Below are 24,269 nucleotides of genomic sequence, written 5' to 3' on the forward strand. Positions count from 1 at the left end.
TGTCCTAAGACAGCTCTGAAAAAACGGGGCGGAGCGGGGGGCGCGGTGACCCCCGGGCTGTAGGTGGCCCTGTGACCACCGGGGGGCGCTGTGCACTGCCAGATGAGCGGGGGGTGAGTGATTAGTGCAGTCGCGGCCAAAAACTGGCTAATTAACTGATTACCCAATTAATTAAGTTAATTATATAATTTAATTAGCGCTCCAGATGGGAGTAACTAATTAAAGGTAGTATAGTGATTAATAATTTTAATTAGTTACTCCCACCTGGAGCACTAATTAAGGGCCCTATATACTATATATAAAAAGAAGAAAAAAAGAATAAATACAAAACGTGGTGCAAGAGAAACACTCAGAGAAACAGAAAAACAGAGTTAGAGACATAGAGTTAGAGACAGAAATAGCAAAGTACAGYGAGGAATAGACTGAAAAGTGAGAAGCAAAGCAAGAGAGATTGAAAAAACRACTAAACCACACCAATGAAAGACAGGAAGGCCTAGAAGCAGCTCTGCCTTGCTCCTGCTTGCCTACTCCGAAACACCTCCCTGGAGTTTAAGTCCAGCCCTTTGGATCTGCCCACCCCCACAGCACCGACAGCGCAGCAGGGGAACACCTGAACAGGTACAGCCAGGGGCACACCAAGGCCACCAGGTCCAGCAGCACAGCTTCTTGTGCTTCAGGGCTTCCATTTTTTTATACAGATTCAATGGAACTTCACCTCTGAAAAATCATCTGGCAGGACTTAACATTAACACACAAGTTCTGGTGGATCACTGCACCACTGGGATTCCAGCTCCTGTACATCTGTGAGAAGCAGAGAAAAAATCAGAACTTTCTCAAATCAGGGGCACTTGAATCAGCTGCAAGAAAGGTACTGAGCCAGCACCTCACAAAAACTGCATTAAATGAAATGCCAACACCTTCAGAATCACTTCAGCATTGAATTCCTAAAGAAAAAAAACAAAAGTGGTTTTCAGACACATGGGAAAAATCCATCCCATTTTAGCCAGTTTCTGGGACTTGTTTCCAGCTTCCCAATCTTCATTTCCCAGCTCACACCAGCATTAGAGCTGGTTCTACACACACACACACGCATATGCAAGTTTGCTGCAACCTGTCACTTCAGCAGTACCTGGGAAAGTGAATACAACCCGTGTCTCCCACCTTGGTCAGAGTCTGGTGTTCCAAGGGAAGCCAGAGTTCTGGTTGCTGGCAGCTTTGGTCTGGGAGAAATCCTGATTTTAGGGTTTTAGGAGGCGGCACCCCTCTTTCAGCCAAGGGCTCCTGGATGCCAATGGTAGCCCTTTTCCTCGGGGAAAAAAACAAAGCCCCCCAATGTCTCCAGGTAAGGTCGCAGGGGGTGTCTGGGGCTCCAAGGGCAGGGTTAGGGTCTTTATATAAAGATAAGAAAAGCTAAAGGCTTTTATAATTTTTTGCACAAACCCRCCCCCAAAACTTCCATGCATTTTTGGGCGGTAACATCCCTTATTTGGGAGCACCCCACCTAACCCCACTTACAAACTTCTCACCTTCTCCACTGCATCTTCACTCTCCCAGTGACATTGAGGTGCACCAAATGACATCTCTGCATCACCTCCTGCTTGCACCTGGAGCCAGGCCCCATTAGGGAGCCACAACAATCCCAAAGGGCTGGGAACAGCCCCAGGATTGARCTAGAGATGCCCAGGTGAAAGCATCCTGTTTCAAACCCAAGGAGAAATCACCTCTCTACTCCTTATTTTCAGGTATTTTTCCTATAGTTGGAATCCAAGGAGCTGACAGCACAGGGAAGGGAGCAGGAGACAGCAGTGATGCTCAACAGGATCTCACATTTATTATTGAGAAGTGATTAATGGTGAAAAGAAAGGCAACGCCCATTCCTCATTGGCTTAACAAGAAACTGAAACATAGTCACTACACATTTTACAGTATTTCTTCCTTGGTTTGGTTTGTTTTGGGCTTTTTATTGTCCAAAATTCTTTTTCCTGTAAACAAAGTTAATTTTTACCACTGTTCTCAGCTTTCAAAAAATCAAACTCAGACTTAATCTTTAAATCCATATAATGCACAAGAACAGAACATGTTTTAGGACTCCTAGTACTTTACTTCTGAGTAACAAAGGAGAAAAATGAACCACCTTTAAGACACAACCTYGTGGGCAATTTTCTGTTCAATTCTTCTTAGGCCAAAACCCCGAYTTCCTCATAGAATTGCTCCTCTTCCAGGCCAGGGAAAGAAAGAAAAATAAAGTTACTCCACTTTGCATGGTGGCTGTTACAATTCAGCGTTCCAAGTGCAAATGTCAAAACCAGGGAAGGAGGCACAACTGGGTGGAAGGAGGGAAATGGTGGGATTTAAAAATTAGAGAAAAAAAAAGGCATATGCCACTTATGGACTTGRAAATCCAAAAACCATAGTAAAAAGACAAAAAACAAAGCGTATGCTCTGAAATTACAACCAAAGCCAAAAGAAAGGGGACAGGTTTTATCTCTGCTCTACCTACAAGGGATTTTTTTTTTCTTGTTTTCAGTCCTATGCCTTGCAATATTCCAATACCTCTTTTTTTTTTTTTACTGGAAGTTTGCAAAAGTCTTTTTGAAGTCAAAGGAATTAAGAAAAAAAGTCCTAATTCTCTCTGGGATACTCTTGCTCCTTTCTCTCTGAAAGACAGCTGGGATGCAATCTCTGCTGCAGTCTGTGGGGGACGAATGGCCTTTTACTTGACACGGCCTTGGCGTTCCTGCAAAAGAAATAACAGAAGTCATATTAGCTGAGAGCAGTTTTATTCACCACTGTCACACATCAGCATTCTAAGACGYGGCTCTCCCATGGAGCCTGTCCCAGCAGAGCCAGGAAAAGAGCACTACTCTTGTCAAAAGAGGTGCTGCTACTGCAGCAATGTGATATTGCTAAGGTCCAGCACAGCTTCTCCTTCTCCTTTTTTCCCTCATCTCASGTGATTCACCACCTGCAGAGCTGCCTCCAGCTCTGGGGATTCCAGCATCAGAAGATGTGGAACTGCTGGAGCGAGTCCAGAGGAGGCCATAGAAATGCTCTGAGGGCTGTAGCCCCTCAGCTCTGGAAGTAGGCTGGGAGAGCTGGGGGTGTTCACCTGGGGAGACCTCAGAGGCCCCTTCMAGTGCCTAAAGGGGCTCCAACAGAGCTGGAGAGAAACTTTGGACAAGGGTCTGGAGGGACAGGACAAGGAGAATGGCTTCTCACTGCCAGAGGGCAGGGTTGGATGGGATAYTGGGAAGAAATCCTCCCCATGAGGCTGGTGAGGCCCTAGCACAGGCTGCCCAGAGAAGCTGCAGCAGCCTCATCCTTTGGAAGTGTCCAAGGCCAGGCTGGACAGGGCTTGGAGCAGCCTGCATTAGTGCAAGGTATCCCTGCATTAGAATGAGATGGTTTTTAAGGTTCCTTCCAACCCAAACCATTATATGGTTCCAGGAAAAAATCCCACCTGAACTCCCATGTGGGCATCAAAGCAGGCTGGAGCTCAAACCCAGATAGCACTGACATCAGCCTCAGGTCAGCAGCGATTGAAACAGTCCCAAACCCCAGCAGAAAAGCCTCCCTGATACCTCTGATWCTACTTGATGGTGTCTCACACGAAAAACAAGAACTTCGCAGGAATTTCCCACTGACTATTGCTATCAACCCTGAGTATTCCTCCAGCACTGCAGAAACACYCTGTCTAAACATACACATCAAAACRAAGAGGCAGCACAGCACCAAATACCCCCAGACATCATCAAGGGCTGACATACCCTCTGCTGTTCTTAGCACCCTGTGCCCATCTCTTCTGGGTTCTTTTTGGGTTAGGGGTAGGTGAGAAGCTATGAGAAGCTCTCACAGAAGGAAGTCCAGGCTTCTTCAAAGGGTTATGAGGTGGTCAATGTCATTCCCAGAAGATAAGACACCACCTCAGAAGTGAAACCTGGGAGCTGTCAGAGGGCCCTGAGCTGATGCTCCTCCCTGGCTCTGCCTCTTCCCTGAGCACAGACAGATCCATGCAGTCTGGGCACAACAGGCATTGCAGGGCTCCAGCTCCCCCAGAGCAAGGCCATCACCACTCAGCCAGTCCAAGAGGTGTCAAGTCCATCCAACTTTCACAGCGAAGCCACACCTGCAGCAGGTACCCACAAGTATCGCAGGTTTTCCCTCTTCACTCAGAGAGGAGATGCTGTCATAGTTCTGAACCTGGTGCTTTGATTCAGCTCAGGGTGTTTCTGTGCATGTCAGATACTCTGCCTGGAGTTGTATCCGCTGAAATAAGGGCAGCAACAGAGYTCCCTTCCTGCTTCCCACAGTCCCATGCTAACTTGGTGATGGGAGGCACCTTCCCATCCACCTTGGCAGCTCACAACCTCTGCCACAAGCACACAGCCCACTATAGGACACCCCATCCTTTGCTACTGCTAAATCTGGGGAGAGCTGRCCCCCAAGCAGCTTCAAGCCTGAGACAACAACAGCATGTGCCAGGGTGTGCCATCTATCCTTAGAARCCTTCCCAAAAAGGGAGGCCTGGCCTTTAGCTCAGAACAACATGACTGGCTTTGGCCACATACTCGAGGAGGCTTCATCTCCAACTCCTCTGCAGGAGCTGGATGCAAAGTGCGCCCAGCATGATCCTCTGCTGTCTTCTGGGGACAGGAATCAGACCAAGGTACAGGTTCTCATCGAGAACAATTACCCAACACAAGTCGATTTAGTTCCTATCTTTTCCTGTAGCTCTGCCCAAGTCTGTTGGAGGTGCTCTCATTGCAAAAAACGCCACTGCACCACAGCAAAATCTAACTTCCCACCCAGCCAGGGTGGGAAGCAGAGCCAGGCCTGAACACAGAGAGCACTGCACGAGAGCCACAAATCCAAAGGAAGATGCCAAGTCCTGTTCCTGGCTCAGCAGCCAGTATGTTAYATTACGCAGGGACAGATGGCAACGTGACACATTCCTTTGGGAAGCAGCTGCAACTGCCTGAGCTGATGGCACCGCTTCCTGAATGCAGACATGGGATAAGCCAGCTGCCAGGTTCAATCACCCGCTGTGCATCTCCAGRGCCAATGTCCTGGGCTGGGACAGTAGCCAAGGATCCTGCTGCACACATCACTGTTAGCTGAGCAGCTGGACTCCAATCAATCACCTCTTCCCACTGACAWTGTGATGTTGCACCCAAGGCCTGCATGCAGCTAACAAAGAGCCAACCCCAAGGAAAATCTCCCCTTTAATACCAGTGCACCASAAGAGGCTAGAGCAGATGTCCCCATGTCTCCAAGCCAGAGAGGGGACCAAAGTGAACACCTTCACTTCAGACCTGCTGTAAGCCTGGATTGGGGAAGGGGGTCCCCAAAAGGTCCCTGATCCAAAASCAAAGAATCYGACTAGTGTAGAGCRGAAGGGACCTGAAAGCTCATCTTGTTCCACTCCCTGCCATGGGCAGGCACACCTTCCACTAGACCAGTTTCTTCTAAGCTCTGTCCAGCCTGGCCTTGAACAATTCCAGGGATCTGCGGGCAGCCACAGCTTCTCTGGGCAACCTGTGCCAGGGCCTCACCACCCTCATGGGGAAGAATTTCTTCCCAATATCCCATCCAACCCTGCCCTCTGGTAGTAGGAAGCCATTCCTTGTAAGGTTACAGAACATTGACAGTGGTAACAGCAAAACAACAGACCTTGAAAGTCAGGCCTATCTCCTGTCCTTGCTGCGGAAGAAGCCTTAGAATTAGTAAACATAACTGATCACAAGTTAAGTAGGTAAGCCACAAGAGAAGTTCCATCCAACCTTCTCCAGGCTGAACTACTCGTTCACGCAAGACTAAAAGAACACCGCTACTGTAAAAGGTATTGTTTACCTAGYACCATAAAAGGCARTATTATGAGACAAGRTAATTGATTGGAGTGTGTTGCAGTGTAGAATTACTTCCAGGTTAATTTACGATATATAAGGAATTTACTACTGCGCAATAGAAGTCTTCACATCTTCACATGCCAACGTGGAGTCCGTGCCTCAGTTGTTGCAATTCCTCCTTGTCCTGTCTCTCTTGACCCTTGTCCAAAGTCRCTCTCCAGCTCTCTTGGAGCCCCTTTAGGCATTAGAAGCATCTGCAAGGTCTCCCTGGAGCCTTCTCTCCTCCAGGTGAGGAAAGTCTGGGACAACAGCATGTGCCAGGGTGTGCAATCTATCCTTAGAAACCTTCCCAAAAAGGGAGGCCCAGCTCCAGCCTGGCTCCAGCCCTTGGAGCATCTCTGTGGCCTTSTCTGGACTCACTCCAGCAGCTCCAAATTTTTGTGATGCTGGAATTCCCAGAGCTGGATGCAGCACCGCAGTTAAGGTCTCACCTGAGCAGAGCAGAGGGGTGCCAGACACTTTGGTCCTTGGGGTGTTACAGTGAACATTCAACCACCAGACAGATCTACCAGAACACATAGCAAGGCTCGACCAGGTTGTAAACATTTGTCCTTCCTGGCTCATCCTCTGAATCCACAGGCTGTGGAACAGTGTAAGCCCACCCAGTTACACAACAGCCCAGGAGAAGGCAAAGCAGCATCTGTGCACACACACTGGGCTTTGCTCTGGGATACAATCCCTGGRAAGCAACGGGATTCCATCAGGAAGTGTTCTGTGCTCTTTGGCTGCACTTTCACYAAACTTGGGCTGCATCTTACTGATGCACATGGGATGAGCAAGAAAGACACCTGCTGAGGCTCATCCCCATCCATCAAACCCCTCAGGAACAGAAAGGGGAAGAGYAGCATTGCATGGAAATGAATGATATATGCCATGGCTCAAATCCYGTGCTGACACCCAGTCACTGGGCTGGCACCAAGCTCACACAGGGCAAGTATGCAAACAGGAGTCCTCTCTAATCATATCACTCAAAGCAGCTTCAGTCCCCARGGGCTACAGTCACATCACAAGCCAAGTCCTGATTACAGGAGCAATGAGAGATCACCTTATCTATTYACACTGCAGGGACCCAACAATAAAAGGCTCAAGATTTTGTACCTGACATGATGACAATGAGAGACAATGCTGCCCATTTGTTCAGAGGCTCTTACCTCAATTAATAACCAAGGTTCAGTCAACACTCCCTAAGGATTTTACTGCCATACTATAGACAGGGAAATAGCAGACTAAGCCAAAGGAGGGCCTGGAGAAGAAGTCAGGGCACYGCTCCCAGCTGTGCAGCACACAAACTCTGGTCTGTTCTGACCTCCCTGAGCTGGAGAAGCCCAAAGCCCTTGGGCAGACCAGGCTAGGCACAGCCTTAGTTCAGCCTAAGAAGCTCCTCCAAGGAAAAAGCATCCCTCGCCAAGTGCCTGCCCATAGAGGAAACAGCAGATTTCACCACTGGAGCATCGGAACCCCCAGTGTCATTCCTCAAAAGGCTGAGACTGCTAATCAGAATATTCTGAGTTGGACCCACAAGGATGAGCAAGTCCAGCTCTTGGCACTGCCCAGGACACCCTAACAATTCCACCCTATGCCTGAGAGTGTTGACCAAATGCTCCTTKAGCTCTGGCAGCCTTGGGGCCTGTGACCATTCCCTGGGGAGCCTGTAATCAAACCCTGGCCTTAATACMCACACACACACACACACACTATCCCCCCCTACCTCTCACTGATCAAGCACCTCAAAAGCCCCACTCAGCCCATGATGTTGTACTTTGCTGTTTAATGCAATCCCAGCCAAGCAACCCAGTGAGATTTCCATGTACCAGTGTCTCCAAGGCAAGCATCTTAGATCACAACCTTAAAAATCAGGAGTTACAGCAGTGTCTGGCCCTCTCAGAAGGATCTGCTCAAGAACAGACACAGCACAAATGACGGATGATGCATTAGTTCTATATTATGCTCCACAAGCAGTCTTGAGTCCCAGTATTAACAAGTCAGACATGACTTTTTTCTGTTGTCAGTATTAGAAAGTCATCAGGGTTACAAAAAAAGCTACATCCCAGTCTAGAAATGGGGATAAAAATCACGTAGTGATCTGGTTATAGCCTGGCACCTTCATCCTACTTTCCATTCACTTAGTGGGGCTCAGAACCAAGGACAGGAGATAATGGAAAAAGTGATTCTTTGTCAGAGSAAGAAAGGTCTTTTGTTCTACAGAKCAAAATCTAACAGAGAAAACACAAATATCCACAAAACTTAAATGGAGCAAACTCACATCACTGAAAAAGCAGGTGCCAAGCAGAGACACATGGCATTGGACACTTATTTCCATGCCAGAGCAACCAGCCTGGGACAAGAAGGGTATGAACACAACCAAGGCTTTTCCTCTACRAAGGGATTTACACAAGGTGGTCCAAGCTATTGGATATCCTCAGGCACATTGCTTTTCCCCAGCATCTTGCCAGGCACCTTTAAAAASTGACACATTCAATTACAAAGAACAGACCTCTTCTTGCTTAAACATCACATTTAATTGCCTGAATAAAGCAGCCCMATTTCCATAAATATTTATAACTACTCTCTCACAGGGACTCCTGTCCCACAGGGCAGGAAACAGAATGGTGAAAACCTGAGAATATGCACGAATATTTAGAGCAAAGGTGACAAAGCAAGGTGGGAAGTTTCACAGTGGCATTCCATGGGAGCACAACTGGGCTCACAACACAGACTGGAACTGGACTGGCTGAGTTTGGAGCACAAGCAAAATAACACAAGTCCTTTCCAGTTATTAGGAAGGAAGAAAATTCTCCTAGACTTCAACAACCAGGGCATTTTTTTATTCTTCCCCATCACTACAAYGGAAATACACCCCATTACTTTGATTACCTTAAACCATTGCTCAGGCAAGAAGTCTTAGCATGAGTGCCACAAGACGAACAGGAACTCCACTTGAATGTTTCAGAATCTTCACTGCTGTAGAGTTAATAAAGCCTTGGCAGTGCCCTCTGTCACACCAYGCAGGTGCAATGCCAAGGACTAAAAACCCATGGAGCTTCAGTGGAATCTATGGCTCCATATATTTATAAAACATCTAGAAAGAGGACTGAATAACAGCAATCAAGTTTACTGATTATACTAAGCTATTTAGGTAATAAAAACAGCAGTTGAGAAAGTGGAAGACTTTGTGAGAAAAAGCTGCTGAACTTTACAGGACACTTGGTCTACTTGGTTGAGAAAATTAAATGATGCAYATGGGAAAAATCCCTACCCTAATTCCAAGATTACAGTCTCCAAACTGACCATTAACCATCGGAAACACGATCTGTAACTCCAGGAAATTGCCTATCCTAAAGAAAAGCAAACATCACCCTGAGCAAAATAYAACACTGTGCTGTTACACAAACCCAGACAGGATCTACCCTGAGCAGAATGCAGCTCTGCTCCTTTCCACCTCCACAGGCATGAAGGAGAACTGGAAAAGGGTCAAAGAAAAACAGGGATGAGCAAGGGACAGAAGCGTTTCCATCTACAGAACCATTATGCTCTAGCTCTCTGGCCTGGATGACCAGAAAAGCACAGCAGGCACAGAGAAGACAGTGAAATAATTGCTCACCCCCTTTTCTCATACAAGAACAAGGGGGAATCATGAGGCGGACTCAACGCAAACCAAAAGGATGCATTTCCCCACACAACACATAATTAAGCTGAAGAACTTAAGATCCTGTGGATGCTCAAGGAATGCACCAAGATCTTGGACTTGATGAAAAAAAAAAATCATGAACTGATAAAGATGCATCCTCAGGGTTACAGAAATTCCAAAGCCCTATATTGTTCAAGGGAAGGAAAACCTTCAGAGATGGATATGTGCCTGCATTGTCCTTACAAGTGTTTGCCCTCAACTGTGTTATCGCCAGCTGCACACAGGACTTTTTACCTGGAAACATAGAGCAGGGATGSCCAAGCAATATCTCTCTCTGTGACAGCAGACCTGCTGCTCCTGCAGCTATGTGAGACACAACTGGACTTTGACCTGACCYGCTGAAGTTTTACTGCCACTTGAGGCTTAAAGACCACCTCCATCCTAAACAACAGAWGAGACACTTCATGCTGCAAGAAAAACACACCATAATATGCTGTATTATGAGAAGACAAGAGATCTATTTGTCTGATTCTGTCAGCCAAGAAGAGCTGAATTCACAGGCTCAAGTAAAAGAGACAACACTCCCTATAGTGTGTCCCATCATTTTACAGGCACTTGAAAGGGAACACAAAGCCACATTCACAGGAACAGTTTTGTATTTCATCTTTTTTTTTCCTCCTCTAAGTGTATCAAGAACACAGCTCTGGAATCAGCTGAACTCCAAATCAGGCTGCAACAGCCAAAAGGCTGATGATCAGGGCGTCATGATTTCCTAAATTTTGAGATGATGACGGCRAATTCTCTGAAGGTATTTTATGGGAGATGGTACCACAAATAACAGAGCTGRGAGGGAGAGAGCAGAGCCTTTACCCAGGAAACTAAGGAGTGTGGTTTCCTTTCTTCMCAAGATTAGAAACAAAAGACAAGAGTTTTAGGCAGATTTTATCTAAGYATTCCAAATTGGGATTACATTACAAAAGCTCTGCAGTTAACCATACCAAAAAAGCAGCTCRGCATTGTCCTTTTAAGAAAAAAACTAATTATAAAGAACCGAAATTTCCAAGTTCTAAGCACAAACCCCAAATGGTTCATTATTAACTGCTGAAACAAACTGTTACATGACTTGTGTGTAAATTAAAAAGGCTCATACTGGGCACTAGTCATTGGAAGAGTTACAAACAACTCTCTATCTCAGGCATCAGTCCGGATAATGGCCACCCTTGTTTAACAGGGACTTCCCTAGGAATTGCTGTGGTAGAGCAGGGTGCTGGCACTGTTCTGGCTGCCAAGTCTCCAGTGGTTTGAACCACTAAGGAATTAGCCACTAACTCACAAAGTCATAAGAGAGCAAAATTACTACCAGGTACAAACCAGAACATGCAGAAAAACAAGAGGACTAATCGTGGTGAGAATGACCACACAGCACAGAACAAGGGGCTTCATGAACCTGAGACAGAAAAGAAAGCAGCTTCTTTCAGGCAAAAAGCTGGTGCAGAGTTAGTTTCAGTAAAAAACATRGAAATGAACATTGTGCATGGAGCTGATCTTGATGGACTGCCCACGTATCAATGTGCTTCAACAGTTTTCTTGGGATTCTAATTGGGTTTAGAATTCCAAATTCTTCAGCAATGTCTTGTGACCCACTGTACTTCTGCACTAGGGAAAAATCCAGGGAACTGAATCAGACTGTGCCCCGGGGGTTTCATCGAATGAAACAGCTGGCCAAGAGTTTTGCTTGGAAGATAAGTACTTCTTCTGAGGAGACAGCTGTTAACAAAATAACCTAAAACACAATACCTGTGTCAGTAGCTCAACCTCAATTCCAGCAAGTTATCCAGAACTCTTGGGGGAAAAAAATTAAGAGGGAAAGAAAACAAAGCAGCCCCCGCTGCTAGCACCTTACACACTCCCTTCTGCATTCCAAGCCTGCCACAGAGTTTCCAGGGAATTTGCCAGCCATACACATTCAATTTATCACAGAATCACAGACTGCTTTGGGTTGGAAGGGACCTGAAAGCCCATTCCATTTTGCTCCCTTCCATGGGAAGGGACACCTTCCACTACAGCTGGTGGCTCTAAGGCCCATCCAAACTGGCCTTAAACACTTCCAGGGGTGGGGCAGCCACAGYTTCTCTGGGCAACCACTGCCAGAGCCTCACCACACTCACAGAAACTAATTTCTCTGTAATATCTAATCTAAATTTAACCTCCTTCAGTTTAAGGTCATTCCCCCATTTTAACTTATCTGCAGAAGGGAATTTCTTTTTTTTTTCTTTTTTAAAGTTTAAGACATTCATTTGTAGTCATTAATATGTTCATAATCAATTCAACTAACATATTTATAAGAAAAATTAATTCAGGGTATGCTGCAGCTCGGAGCTGAAATCACCCAGCCAAGACAACCTGGAGTGCAGGGACATGAAGCTTTGCCTGCATCAAGAGGGCAAGGAGTAGGCTGGGAACAAGTTCACAGAACCAGGGTATGGAATAAACTGCTTGAGGCCATGCCTCTAAGTGRCTCAAAACCCCACTGCAGACCCCACTGTCTGGCCCAACCCCAATCCCAATCCTTGAGTCCTAGAATGGCCTGGGTTGGAAAGGACCTTATAAATCTTCTAGTTTCAATGTTCTCCCACAGAAAGGGATAAAACAATTGGAAAACTTTTAAACAGTGCATCTCAACAGGCCAACAAGTCAACCTCAAATATGATTTACAGTATTAACAAATATTGCAATTAAAATTATATTTTAATGTAATTAATAAAATTTAATTAAAATTTTAAATACTTCTAACACAATACTAGCAGTGAGACAGGACTACAAGGCAAGTGCAACTGGTTTGCTCTTCCACCGCTTTGACTCCACTCCAGTTGCAGTGAAAGGGCTCCCAGCTGCTCCTGTTTTAGGGATGAGAAAACACAGTACCCTGTCTCACAGCAGAAAACATGAGTAGACCATCAGTCAGATCTCAGTCTTCCCTCCAGTTTTCTCCTGCCCTTAGACACAGCTAAAACACAAGCAAAAATCCMTGAGTGTTTTTAAGGGCTGGCTTAAAAACTCCAAAAGCACAAAGTATTCCTTACCAACAGCCAGTGTCAAACCACTGGAAGAAGCTGGATGGTTTGTTTCCTCCATTCCTGGGCAATATATATGAGCATGGACACAGACCTACAGGATTTAAACAGCCTGGAAATAAACTGAAACCATGTGCAGTGTTGAACAGCRCAGTAGAAATTCTGTCCTGGTGCATCAATCCATTAATTTCACTATGGCCAGGATTTGGAGCAGAAAATAGCAAGCACCCCTGGGATCATCGAATTAAAAAAACTGCATGAGTAGAAGGAGTGCTCCCTTGCTGCCGCAGGGAACAGTTGGCTTTGCCTGGATGCAGAATATCCAGGAATTGAATCTTATAGTCAGAGCACTGTCCTGTGGAATATAGTAAAGCCAAAGCAAATAGAGCATTCCCCAGAACTGTAACACCAAGAGGAAAGAGGGCTGGTCCACCATACCAGGAATATTCTCTCTCCTCCCCTCTGAGATTACAAATTGGGCAGAAAAAAAAGAGCTTTGTAAAATCCATCAGAAAGCATTCATGCATTCCAGTGACTATGAAATAGCCTGCCCTGTATGAACCAAACAGGCTCATACAACACTCCTCAGTCTTCTCTTAAATCACGTGCTCCAAGGAGGCAGTAACATTTGCCACTATTAATACTCCTTTAACGAGCAGAGAGCATCAGCTGAAGCACAAAGAAGCACAGTTCCAGAAATAACAGATCCAATCTGACCAATCCCACCTTTGTGTTTGAGGCCRATCCTCAGCGTGACAAATCCACCAAAACCCAYCCCATGCTGAACAACTCAGCCTGCYTCAAGTCCCAGTGCAAAGTGTCTCTCCTCAGCTGCAAACCTGACCACTGAGCACTCTGCACAGGTCTGCTTTTCATGAGATAGCTTTCCTRAAATCCCTGGAATCTGTGAGTAGCCAAATATCTCGAGCCTGGGCAGGCAGAAAGAATCAAAACAAACTAGAGTTTCCACTGACTGCATTTCCACAAAACACAAGCTATCAACCTTTCACACCAGGCAGATCATGACGAGATTTTTACAACAAGGTCACTGCTGCAGCATTCCTAGAAATGCAAGTGCATGACCTTGAGGCAGGGATTTGTGGTGTTGTTTTGGTTGTTTAAAGCAAAGATAAAATAATTCTTACACAGAAGAAGTCAGTGATGAGCTCTACCATAAAAGCAACTGTCTGTGTTTCAAGACTGCTCCTGGTAGAATTGCACTGCAAGTCGGCTTCACCATTTTGGTTCAGATGAACATCCAAACCTTTTTAAAAACTGGATTAGTAGAGCAAAGCAAGACACGGAAAAGGAATGGGGATTAGCTTTGGAGGAACAGGAYGGGCACAGGCAACATGGAAGGAAAAGAAAGAGGATTATTTCAATGTTTTCAACACTGAACTACCTACCCCTCTCCCTTCATTGGACAACGGAAACAGCACAAACACTATATATTTTCTCTATCATTTCYTGGACCTGCTTTCAGAAATTCTGAAGAAATGACTAACAGTGAGAAGTATAAAAGAATATTCAAGAGTTCCCAGACTGGCACAAGAGCTCATCCACCTGGTCATGCAGCAAGCAAGAATCAAACTGCAAATGAGACAAAGATTTGGGCAAGTTTAAGCCAAGTGAAACAATTTCAGCTTGGGAGAATTTTGAAACAAACCAAACCTTGAGACATTTAAGCTTCAAGGAACACAAGTGCAGAGCATTAACATCTCACRCTGTGGGACAGACAAAGAGCTCCGTACAATGGGATTTCCCCAGCACAAAGCAACACAAAAAGCAGCCAGGGAGCTGCTGCCAAAAAACATTTTAACTTTACAGTGCTTTCAGTTCTGGTTCCTCATATRTCTTTTAAATTCAGGTGATTACCTGAGATGCTTCAAGCAGACAGAGCATGGTTTGGGCTTTTTGGCACCTCTAGTCCCAGGGTAAGAATTACTCCAYGAAGAAAAAAAAAACCCTTCTTCAGCAAAAATAACTGATCCTCAATGAAAACACGAAAGAGCAGTTACAGAAACCTCAACCACGTTCCAGGGTGCATCAGTGAGTGACTGAGGAGGTAAAACTTGCTGCAAGAATGACCAAGGYGCAGTCACTTTCTCCATGCAGGATGTTACAGGTGCCCAGGGCATGAAACACAGGGTGAGTAAATGACAAAGAGTAAAGGTCAACTATGTCAACACAACACCCTTCTCATCTGTGAATTCCAGAGACCTATGACTAAGTTCCTTCGAAAAGAAAGAATGCTTTCCTAATCAACTACTGCTGCATCCACTAGGACATGGTTCAGAAAGGCAGCACTGGTACCCCGACTATTGTAATTCCAACTCTCCACACCAGTACGCCTCAAGAAGAGAAGCAAGCAGAGAAGGAGACTCCAAAATGCAACCAGGAAGATGAATAAAGATTTTTTACAGCTTTAACAAAATTGCTAAGCCTCATTTCTAGTATATTCCTGATTTACAGACTTTACAGAGCAAACAGCAGCTTCCCAGAAGAAGAGGCCATTGTTCTGTCTGCTTTTCCCAAAGCCTTCTCTCTTTTCCTCTTCCTTCTGCTTACACATACTTAGTATTAACTCTTCTCATCCATCCATCTATCCCTGACCTGTCCTCCAGGAGCTTTTTCTYCCCTCCCCTGCATTYTCCCACAGTGCCAAGGTCCGATTCTCTAACAYTGCCAACTGTTGCTCCCTGAAGGCRGGGTATCACAGAATCCTGTTATGATTTAGGKAGGAAAACACCTTACAGATGATCATGTTCCAGCCCCTGCCATGGGCAGRTACACCACTCAMTAGATCAGATTGCTCCAGGCCACATTCAACCTGGCCTTGAACACTTCCAGGGATGGGGCCACCACAGCTTTTCTGGGAACCTGTGMCAGGGCTTCACCACYCTCACAGGGAAGATAAAGGCTGGAACACAAGTGAAACAATTTTAGGATGTGAAATCACACAAAACTGCCAGGTCCTCAAAAAGTAACAGTTTACACTTTCATACCATGCCATTTATTACTCCTCCCTTATAGACTTTCTCCAAACACTACAAGTGCTGACTACCAGTTGCAAAACATGACCATCTTTGTGCTTAAGTGTTATTATTTATACAATGCTCCAAGTAAAATATATATAAAAAATTAAAAACTGCATTCACTGTCACAGTGAGCAGCTGCAGCTCCTGATTCTGTTCTTCAAGTGTTGGGTGAAAAATTCTTCATTGCTGGAACTAAAGAGATCATCAGGAAACTTGGCAAACTCCCAGCCAGCCGTGCTCATGCTAATTTGTAATTATCATTTTGATCAAACATAAGCCAGACCCACAACTGAGGGGAAGGACAGCCCCAGGTGACTTCACTACAGCTGAACCCAAGTAAGATTCAAAGCCCACTGGTTATTGAATCTGGAGCAGGGCTCTCAATTAATGAATGGCTAAGGAGTAGGTGATGACAGCAGGCTTTGAGAGCAGCATGCAGAGCAGCTGCAATGCAAGTGATGAGCTCAGCTCATCTGCCACACTGCTGACAGTGCCATGCAGGTAGAGCCCACCATGGCCCMAAAGAGCCACAAGTAACACAAGGACCTGATCCATGTCCAGTGGAGACAGGACAGGCAGTCACAGCAATGAGGGAGATTTAGGTTTGGCATCAGACAAAGTCTCCTTATAGGAAAGATAATTAAGCAGAGGGATATGTTGCCTGGGGAGGATGTTCCTGGGGGTTTTAAAAGTGGAGGAAAACATCTGTCATGTTGACCCCACAGTAGGCAGCAGGTGGAATGGCAGCTGTTTTAAGACCTGTTTCTTGTTCTAAACAACTTCCCAAACACCCTGCTGGCATTCTCCAGCTTCAAAGTGCTCCGATCCAGCAGCTGATAACGGCTGAGAAATACATTTTATTTACAGCACAGCACTCGTGGAAGACCGAGATTCAAAGTAACCAACACACAGTCGATCATAAGCAGGGCCTGGGGAAGGCTCCTCACCCTGCTCTGACAGGTACTGCAAACTATTTCATAGAATCATGGAACGGTTTGGATTGGAAGGGATGTTAAAGATACCTAATTCCAATTCCCTGCCATGAGCAGCGACRACTTCCGCTAGATCAGGCAGCTCCAAGCCTCATCCTGGCCTTGGACACTTCTAGGGATGGAAAAGCCACCACTTCTCTGGGCAACCTGAGCAACAGCCTCACARGGAACAATTGTTTTCTAATATCCAATACAAATCTACTCTCTCAATCTGAAGCCATTCCCCTGTGTCCTATCTCTCCAGGTTCTTGTAAATACTCTCTCTATCTTTCCTGTGGGCTCCCATCAGGCACTGGAAGGCCACAATTAGGTTATCCCAAAGCCTTCTCCAGGCTGAACAATTCCAATACTCTCATCCTTTCCTCAYAGGAGAGGTACTCGATCCCTCTCATCACCTTGGTGGTTTCTCTGGACAATTCCCCCCCAAAGAGGGGCTACCATTTGGGTGTGGGTTCCAGGTGYGACCAGGCAGGTAGCAAAAGGCAGGCTAATGCCCACAAGTCCACCCCTTCACACCCCAGTTTTTGTCCAGTGCAAGGCACTACCACCTCTTGCCCCACAGAACTCAGACAAGATACATAAGCATGTTACCTTTTTAACATTTTCCTCCTCCTCTTGGCGTTTCTCATAGTGTGAGAAGTCATCAAAGATGGAAGTGGTGTGCTTGTAGGTGGCAATGATTTTCAACACCTGCTTAGCCTTTTCCAGAGGCACCTCCTGAGTGTCCCTGGAGTTGGTCACTGGTTTATTCTCGTTGTTCTCTAGGCGGATGTGTCGCAGCTGGCTGTTGGGAACGTCCTTCACAAAAATCCACCTGACATCAAAACGTCCCTTCCATTTGTCCTGGGACCACACACCCGCACAGGTGTTATAGTCCACAGCAGATTTCATTTCTGCTACACCACAGAAGTGACCGCTACCATTGACACTGAACAGTAAGTATACGGGGCCTTTCCCATTCATGGAGCGATAGGCTGCATCCAGTCTCTTGTTGCCGTGCTCTGTACTACACCAGATGTTGTATTTAATGGAACGGTGGATATCATCCTCAGAATAACTCTTAATGATGAAAACCCGACCATGCTTCGGGTTCCAGTCAAAATCCTTGGGGTTGTAGTTGTTGACAGATCTCAACTTCTCCAAGACCGGGTGTGGCTCCAAAGGAGAACCAGAACTGGTCTGAGTCTGTCCCACTCCATTACCGTCCACTCCGTTCTGGCCAAAGCCGTTGCCACGATTCCGAGGGGCAAGCCAGCGGGTGGGCTGTGCTGGTGGCACAGACAGTGGGGCTGGTGGTGGCAGCACCTGTGGCTGCTGCCCACCTGGAGCTTGGGCCACCGGTGGGCTGTTATTGATCTGCTGGCCCACAGTCTGTGGGGACACCTGCACTGGCTGCTGAGCCAGATTYTGAACCAAGGCCTGTGATGGGGCTTTTGCCACAGGCCCTTTGTTATCCCAAGTTCCGATATCCATGTTGTGTTTTATGGGAGGCGGTGGCAGACTTGAACCTGCAATGCCGTTCTTGGTCTTCAGTTTGGGCTGCTGCTTAGCGGGTTTGCTGGCAATGTCAGCCCATGAAGTCGGCTTTGGCGGTGCAATGGTGGCTGGAGGCAAACTGTTTGACGTTACAATATTACTGGTGATGGATCCACTCCCCACAGCCGAGTTGACAACTTTCGGGACACTGCTCGCCACATCTGCRCTGCCCAGCTTGAGGGCTGCCATGCCCTGGTCGATAGTGTTCATTCCAGGAGCCTTGTTCAGAGTCTCACTGGCAAAGGCAGACTGCCCGTCAATCATAGCCCCTCCCAGTGAGCTCGGGGCATAGGCATAGTTGCTGCTGTARCCAGAGTTTTGGGTCGATTGTCCCTGAGAACTGTTATTCCCCCAAGCCGAAAAGTCAATCCCGCTTGGAAAGAAGTTAAAGCCGTGCTGCCCGAGGAATGGAGTGCTGCCAAGGGCCCCTGGCTGCCCAAACATGGCATCAGGGAGGAAGTGAGGCTCTCCGTTGCTCAGCTGTCCATATGAAGTCAGGTAGGGCATGGGGGGGTCTCCCCCTGTGGACCAGGCAGCTTCGCCTAAGGAGTAGGAGAATCCAATGGAGGGACTGAAGTAGCTTGGTAAGTAGGAATCGGACATTGCAGTGTATGCATTATTCTGAAAGAAACAAACCATGAAAGCATAAGCACTGAACTGTCAGGAGTTGAACCAATTTTAAGGGACCAGGAATAAAGGCAGTGTTGACTTCCCGCGCCCCACCCCTCCCTACCTTAGGGCTGCGAAGATAAACAGGCCCAGCCTTGAACACCTCCTTTGTTACAAGGGCTCTCAAATATGTTCCATTGCCAGAAAGGTTAAAGACAAAGGCTCAGAAAGGTTAAAGACAAAGCTTCCCATGCCAAGACAGGAGTGTATGGTGTTCCCAAAGCACGGTGTGGGACTGGACACCAGGAAGCCCCAGAGCTCCTGCTCAGGTTTTAAAAACCAGTATMTCTTACCTTGCATCCAAATACCATCTTCTGGYTGTAGCTACTCCCAAMAAGGGCTTTTCCTGCCTTTGTAAGRTACTTAACCCTTATTATAGTGTTCCAGGGAGGATTTGGGAAAAGGATGAAGTGAGAAGGGGAATAAGAAGGGAAAGGATGCAGTAAAAGCACAGTGGGAAAAACACGAGTGTTCCTGAATGCCTTCCTTAAACTTACAAGCCATGAAAACAGCTTTACTCCTGCGATTTAAAGTTCCACACTTTACAGTATTCCAAGATTGCAAACAAACAGGGATTTAAAGCCTATTCCTCAAAACACAAACTGCTCCAGTGCTGTGGGCACATACTAAAAATTACCTGAAAATGCGAAGTAATCAATAGAAGCCTTTTACAGCACAGTGACAGTGCAAACAGGTTTCAAATTCAGAGAGGAAAAAAACCCAGCTCCATGCCCTGGTCTCCCTTTTGACACCCAATTAGCCTTTAGGATACAAAAACAAATGCCTAATTTAACAATTAAGAAACGCCCAGACATCCCCAASATTTGCTTACATCAAAAACATCTGTCATTTCCCATTCAAACCCAGGTTCCCTCCAAGAAGCRGTTCCAGCCCTGCTAATGGACATTACCCTCAGTAATTTGAACCTGTGAGCAGCAGCCTTGTGCTGCACAGCCAATGACACACCAGCCCAGYGCAGATGAGATCAAAGGCAGGTTCAGTTCCCACTTAAATGCCTGGCTTGCTACAAGCTCTGCTCCATTTTTCATTGAATCATGGTATTCACCTGCCAAGTGCAACTTCTGGAGGACTTTGTGCCACACCAAAATCCAGGAAGTCTCTCAAGATGGCCCTGGCACCCTCCAGAAATAGCTGGTTTGCTACTCCATCTTCTACTGACTTACAGGAGAGCAACAGGTTTGAGGCTAACCAAGCCACAACTTAATAGAAATTAATAGGAATTATTTAACATCATGTGTTCAGAGACAAGATTTCTGTGGTACTTCCCAAAAACTCAGAGGTCTGGGGCTCTCCAACCTTTATTTTCACAAAGGGCTCCCAAAAACAAATTAGTAATGAAATTCACTCTCATCCAGGGTTTTACTAATTGAGGAACTCAKTCCTGCCAAACCAAGGGCTCAATCTGTCAAAAAGCACCAACACTGACACTAATTTGTAAGACAAATAGAAGAACTTAAAACCTCCTATTACTATTCTGAACCAGCAAAGTCTCTTCACATGYTTATCCCCTCAATGGTAAGCGTAACATTTCTCTCCCAAACTCATCTTTAAAGGAACAGGAACATGCTAAACCCRAGGCAGAGCCATTTCCTCTCCCCAGGAGCACCTGAAGCACATCACTATCAGATTAAAATCTTTCCTCCTGTCACCTCAAAATATTTTCCCACATGTCATTATGTTCAATTTCCGAGAACACAATGTGTATTAAGGTATGACCTGTGGAGTAGTCAGCACCTACACATAGGTAGTAAAGAGGGAACAGAGCAGTTCAAGAGTTGAGCACAGGCAGCTCAGAGCACATCTGGGATATGCTCCTGTTCTCCACCTGAAYGTCTTCAATATGGCTGTTATCAAACACAGCACCTCACTCTGCTCCCCTGCCCTCGTACAACCAACACACATGCTGATTAATGTGCAAATAAAACTCCACCAGCCTCTCATTCTCTCCTTGACTAAGACTCCTCACACAGTTATTTCCTCAAATGCACTGTTCCTCTTCACCTCCACCTCAGACCAGAACCRGGGTTCTGAGAGAACCTGACTTAGTGTTACTGTTAAGCATTTGGGTTTTAAAGGGTTAAAAACAATTCACTATGTATCTGAGATTTAAAACATACAGTAACCTTGTGGGGACTGAAAAGTAACAGKCACCTGAAAGAGCAGGTGGGCAATAAGGAGCAGTGAAACTTTACAATATGGTTATCCCTCATGGGTGTGTGGAGAGCTCGAAAGCAACTCCAGAATTCATTTAATTCAATTATTCAGAGCAGTTTTTAGATCTCTGTTTCCCATCTCCAGTAAAGAGGTGCAGCCTTGGATACCCATGTATTTTTGCCTCCCTCCAGACCCAGCTCTGAAGGTTTTGGATTCTATTTCACAGAGTACAGACCAGCAACACAGCACAGTGAGGAACTGAGATAGTCACTCAAAGGTTCCACACCAAGTTAATTTGGTGGTTTCACCTCACTCCTGCTCAGTTTCTGCCTCCCGGGACAYATCCAATCACTTATTTTAAAATGTACTTTTACCAGCCTGAGACACACCAAATGAAACAAAAGATACAGAAATACTTCATCAAACATGCAAAATAGCATAAAMTACTGTGCTGCTTCAAAATTATAGTAACCCTCTTTGCCTTTAGAAAACTTAAACTGCAGCTTGTAGGAAATACATCCATATTTAGAAGGAAGCTGGAAATTGGGGATGTTGGTAACTGGGACAGAAAAAACCAGCATTACATGACAGCTCCAAGGAAAGTAGCTGATTTTATTCATGATTTTAAAAAGTAATATCATTCTCTCACCTATGAAGGATGAATTTAGGCTTGTAACTTTTTAGGGGACTGAATGCAGCAAGGTGTCTTGACAGACAGGCTGAATTCTGAAGATTATGAACAGCTGATATGACAAAAATACTTATCCTCAGACCCGTAGTACAAACTAGGAAAACACTAGCTGAAAATTTAACTGAGACAGAAACCTGTTCCTGTGTTCCAATAAAATATGCATCACATTTACACGAGCAAATGAACACACTGACTAGTAAAAATAAGCAAAAATACAGAAAGGGGGAACCAGAACAGCTTATTTTTACTAAGCGCAACTAGAAAGGGAAGCCAAGAGAACAAACTGACTGYTCCAGTGCTACTACAGATGTTTACCTATGGTACTCACTTGTACATCTAATCAGCTGAACTCCATCTGTTCTGTGTCACTCCCCTGCAGCTCATTAAGGAAAACAAACAAACACCAGTACAGTGGAGTTAATCTAGGAGAAGGTGAAGAGGAAAAGTAGCTGCAAGCTTGACTTCCAGGATCTGATCACAAAACTCTCTGGCTTAACTTGTAATTAAAGTTCTCAGAAAGTCACAACACTTGTACCACATGTGGGCTCTGGAGCTTTTTTGGTGGAAAACAGAGAAATCCCCCTGACAAGCACCATCAGCTGACTTGGTGCAGAGATAAGAATGCTGAACTGATCTTCCAAAAGCGCAACRGCCTCACGTGAAGCAACTTCACAACCCAACTCAGTCCATCTCTGTGGTGTAAAGAACCAGAAACAACACAGGCACAACAGTGAAACTGAAAGACAGAAATGGTGACTTAAAGACAGTCATGTTGAAAAAAAAAAGAGCCAGATACCACCTCTAGGAAGTTCTCACAGCCTCAAAAAGTCGCTAAAAATCTTCCCACCTCATCCACCACAATCTAAACACAGTCACCACATTCTGTGTGCAGAAATGCAGGTGTAGGATAGGACATRAAATGAGGCAACTGGCAAACATCACAGTGCAATCAGTGGATATGGGGAACACACAAGGAGGCCAAATTCCCTTCTCTTGGAGCAACAGAAAACCACGAGATTCTTGGTGCTCCTGCCTGCAGCAGGTACTCACCGGGCGGGCCTGTGGACTCAGGTAGGGCTCAAAGTCATCATCATTTAACCCATCCTTCTGGTGCACAGAGCCATTTTGTACTGAGAAAAGATATGCAACGTTAGAAAAATCTATGCAATGAACTCCCATAATTATCAGCYTAAAGTATTTAAAGCCAAACCCTGTAATATAACCAACTTTTGCTAATTCTAACACATCAGCCTGAGCCCCTGGCACAAAGACACTTCACCACCATACAGACATCACCTGAAAACTCTCCCCAGCCCAGCAGCCAGGCCTGGCCACGGGGCTTATTTCCTTCCCGGCAGGTTTTGGGGAGCCCCTCCCTCTCCCGGCGGCGGGATCCTCCCACTCCCAGCCGGGTGCGCCCGGCCCTCCAGGATCTCACCTTTGTTGCCTTGGCCCTTGGGTCTCTGACGCGACGGCGGCAACGTAGGGAAAGAAAGAGGGAGAGTAGTGAGTCAGGGGGACAGACCCAGCYCGGGTGGGGAAAGACCYGGCCCGGTGAGGGGAGACAGACCCGGCCCGGTGAGGGGAGACMGACCCGGCCCGCSGGGGAAGCCAAGGCCCAGCAAAGACAGACCCGTGCCGGGGAGGGCGCAGACCCGACCCGGCGAGGGGGCAGAGCCGTCCCGGCGGGGTCGAGCCCTGTGGGGACAGGCCTGGCCCGGCCGCATCACAATGGAGCGCGGCCCTGCGACGAGAGAGGAGTGAGGCCGCAGCCGCCGCCCGGCCCGGCCCGGGACACAGCCCCCGTTAGGCGCAGAGCCGCGGCCTCGCGCGACGGGCCCGTCCCAGCATCGGCAGAGGAACTCCTACCTGCTCCAAGAGGCTGCTGGCCGACATGGCTCCGCGGCGGGGCTGCAGGCGGGGCGGGGCGGGGCGGGAGGTGGCAGCGCTTTGTCCGGGCCCGGCGGGCTCGGGGCGACCCTGGCGGACTCGGAGCGGCCACCGGCGGAGCGGGGCGGGGGGACGCTCTATCCCACCCCCCACCCCCCCCTCGCGCGTCTCTATGGCCCGGGCCCGCCGCTTCGCGCTCCCCCCGCCCGATCACGCGGCACCGCGCGCGCCCAGGCACAATGGCGGGAAATGAGGGGGGGCGGGGCGCAGTGCATGCCGGGACGGCGGACGACCGGAACGTGGAGGGGAGCAGCGCCCCTGCTCGGCTGGAAGGGAGAGACTTCTTAAAGGGCCAGGGGTCCCCGCTGCGGTTTGAAGGCAAAAAATGGTAAATTTGGGGCCCGCCTGCGGGTTCAGCCCAAACTCATTTGTCGCCACACATTTTAGCTCCCCCCGTCCCCAGCCCAGCACTCCAGGGTGTGAAGGACCCAGGGGACATCGCAGGCCTCTGGGACCCCCACCCAGGTCAAGGGGGCTACCTGGGTGTTGAGTGGGTGTACAGCGAGTGAGAAGCATAGATTCACACACTCCCCGCCCCCTTCCCGGCCAACCAACAGGACCAGCTTCAGCAGCGACCTGATAGGATCTGCTGTAAGCCTGGATTGGGGAA

At 47.0% G+C, this 24,269-nt stretch overlaps 1 protein-coding gene across 1 annotated transcript; it reads right to left on the minus strand.

The window, feature by feature from the left end:
- Nucleotides 1-1,789: 1,789 nt before the first annotated feature.
- YTHDF2 (YTH N6-methyladenosine RNA binding protein F2) lies at nucleotides 1,790-23,682 on the minus strand. Its single transcript, XM_057379213.1, has 5 exons — nucleotides 23,579-23,682; nucleotides 23,148-23,172; nucleotides 22,760-22,839; nucleotides 17,230-18,795; nucleotides 1,790-2,737 (listed from the first exon to the last, which is right to left on the minus strand). The coding sequence occupies exons 1-5, from the start codon at nucleotides 23,603-23,605 to the stop codon at nucleotides 2,714-2,716; spliced, it is 1,722 nt and encodes a 573-aa protein (XP_057235196.1). The 5' UTR covers nucleotides 23,606-23,682; the 3' UTR covers nucleotides 1,790-2,713.
- Nucleotides 23,683-24,269: the final 587 nt, after the last annotated feature.

Source organism: Malurus melanocephalus, unplaced genomic scaffold (assembly GCF_030028575.1).
Source record: "Malurus melanocephalus ecotype Western Australia unplaced genomic scaffold, MMel_1.1 scaffold_393, whole genome shotgun sequence".
In the NCBI taxonomy this organism is placed as follows: domain Eukaryota; kingdom Metazoa; phylum Chordata; class Aves; order Passeriformes; family Maluridae; genus Malurus; species Malurus melanocephalus.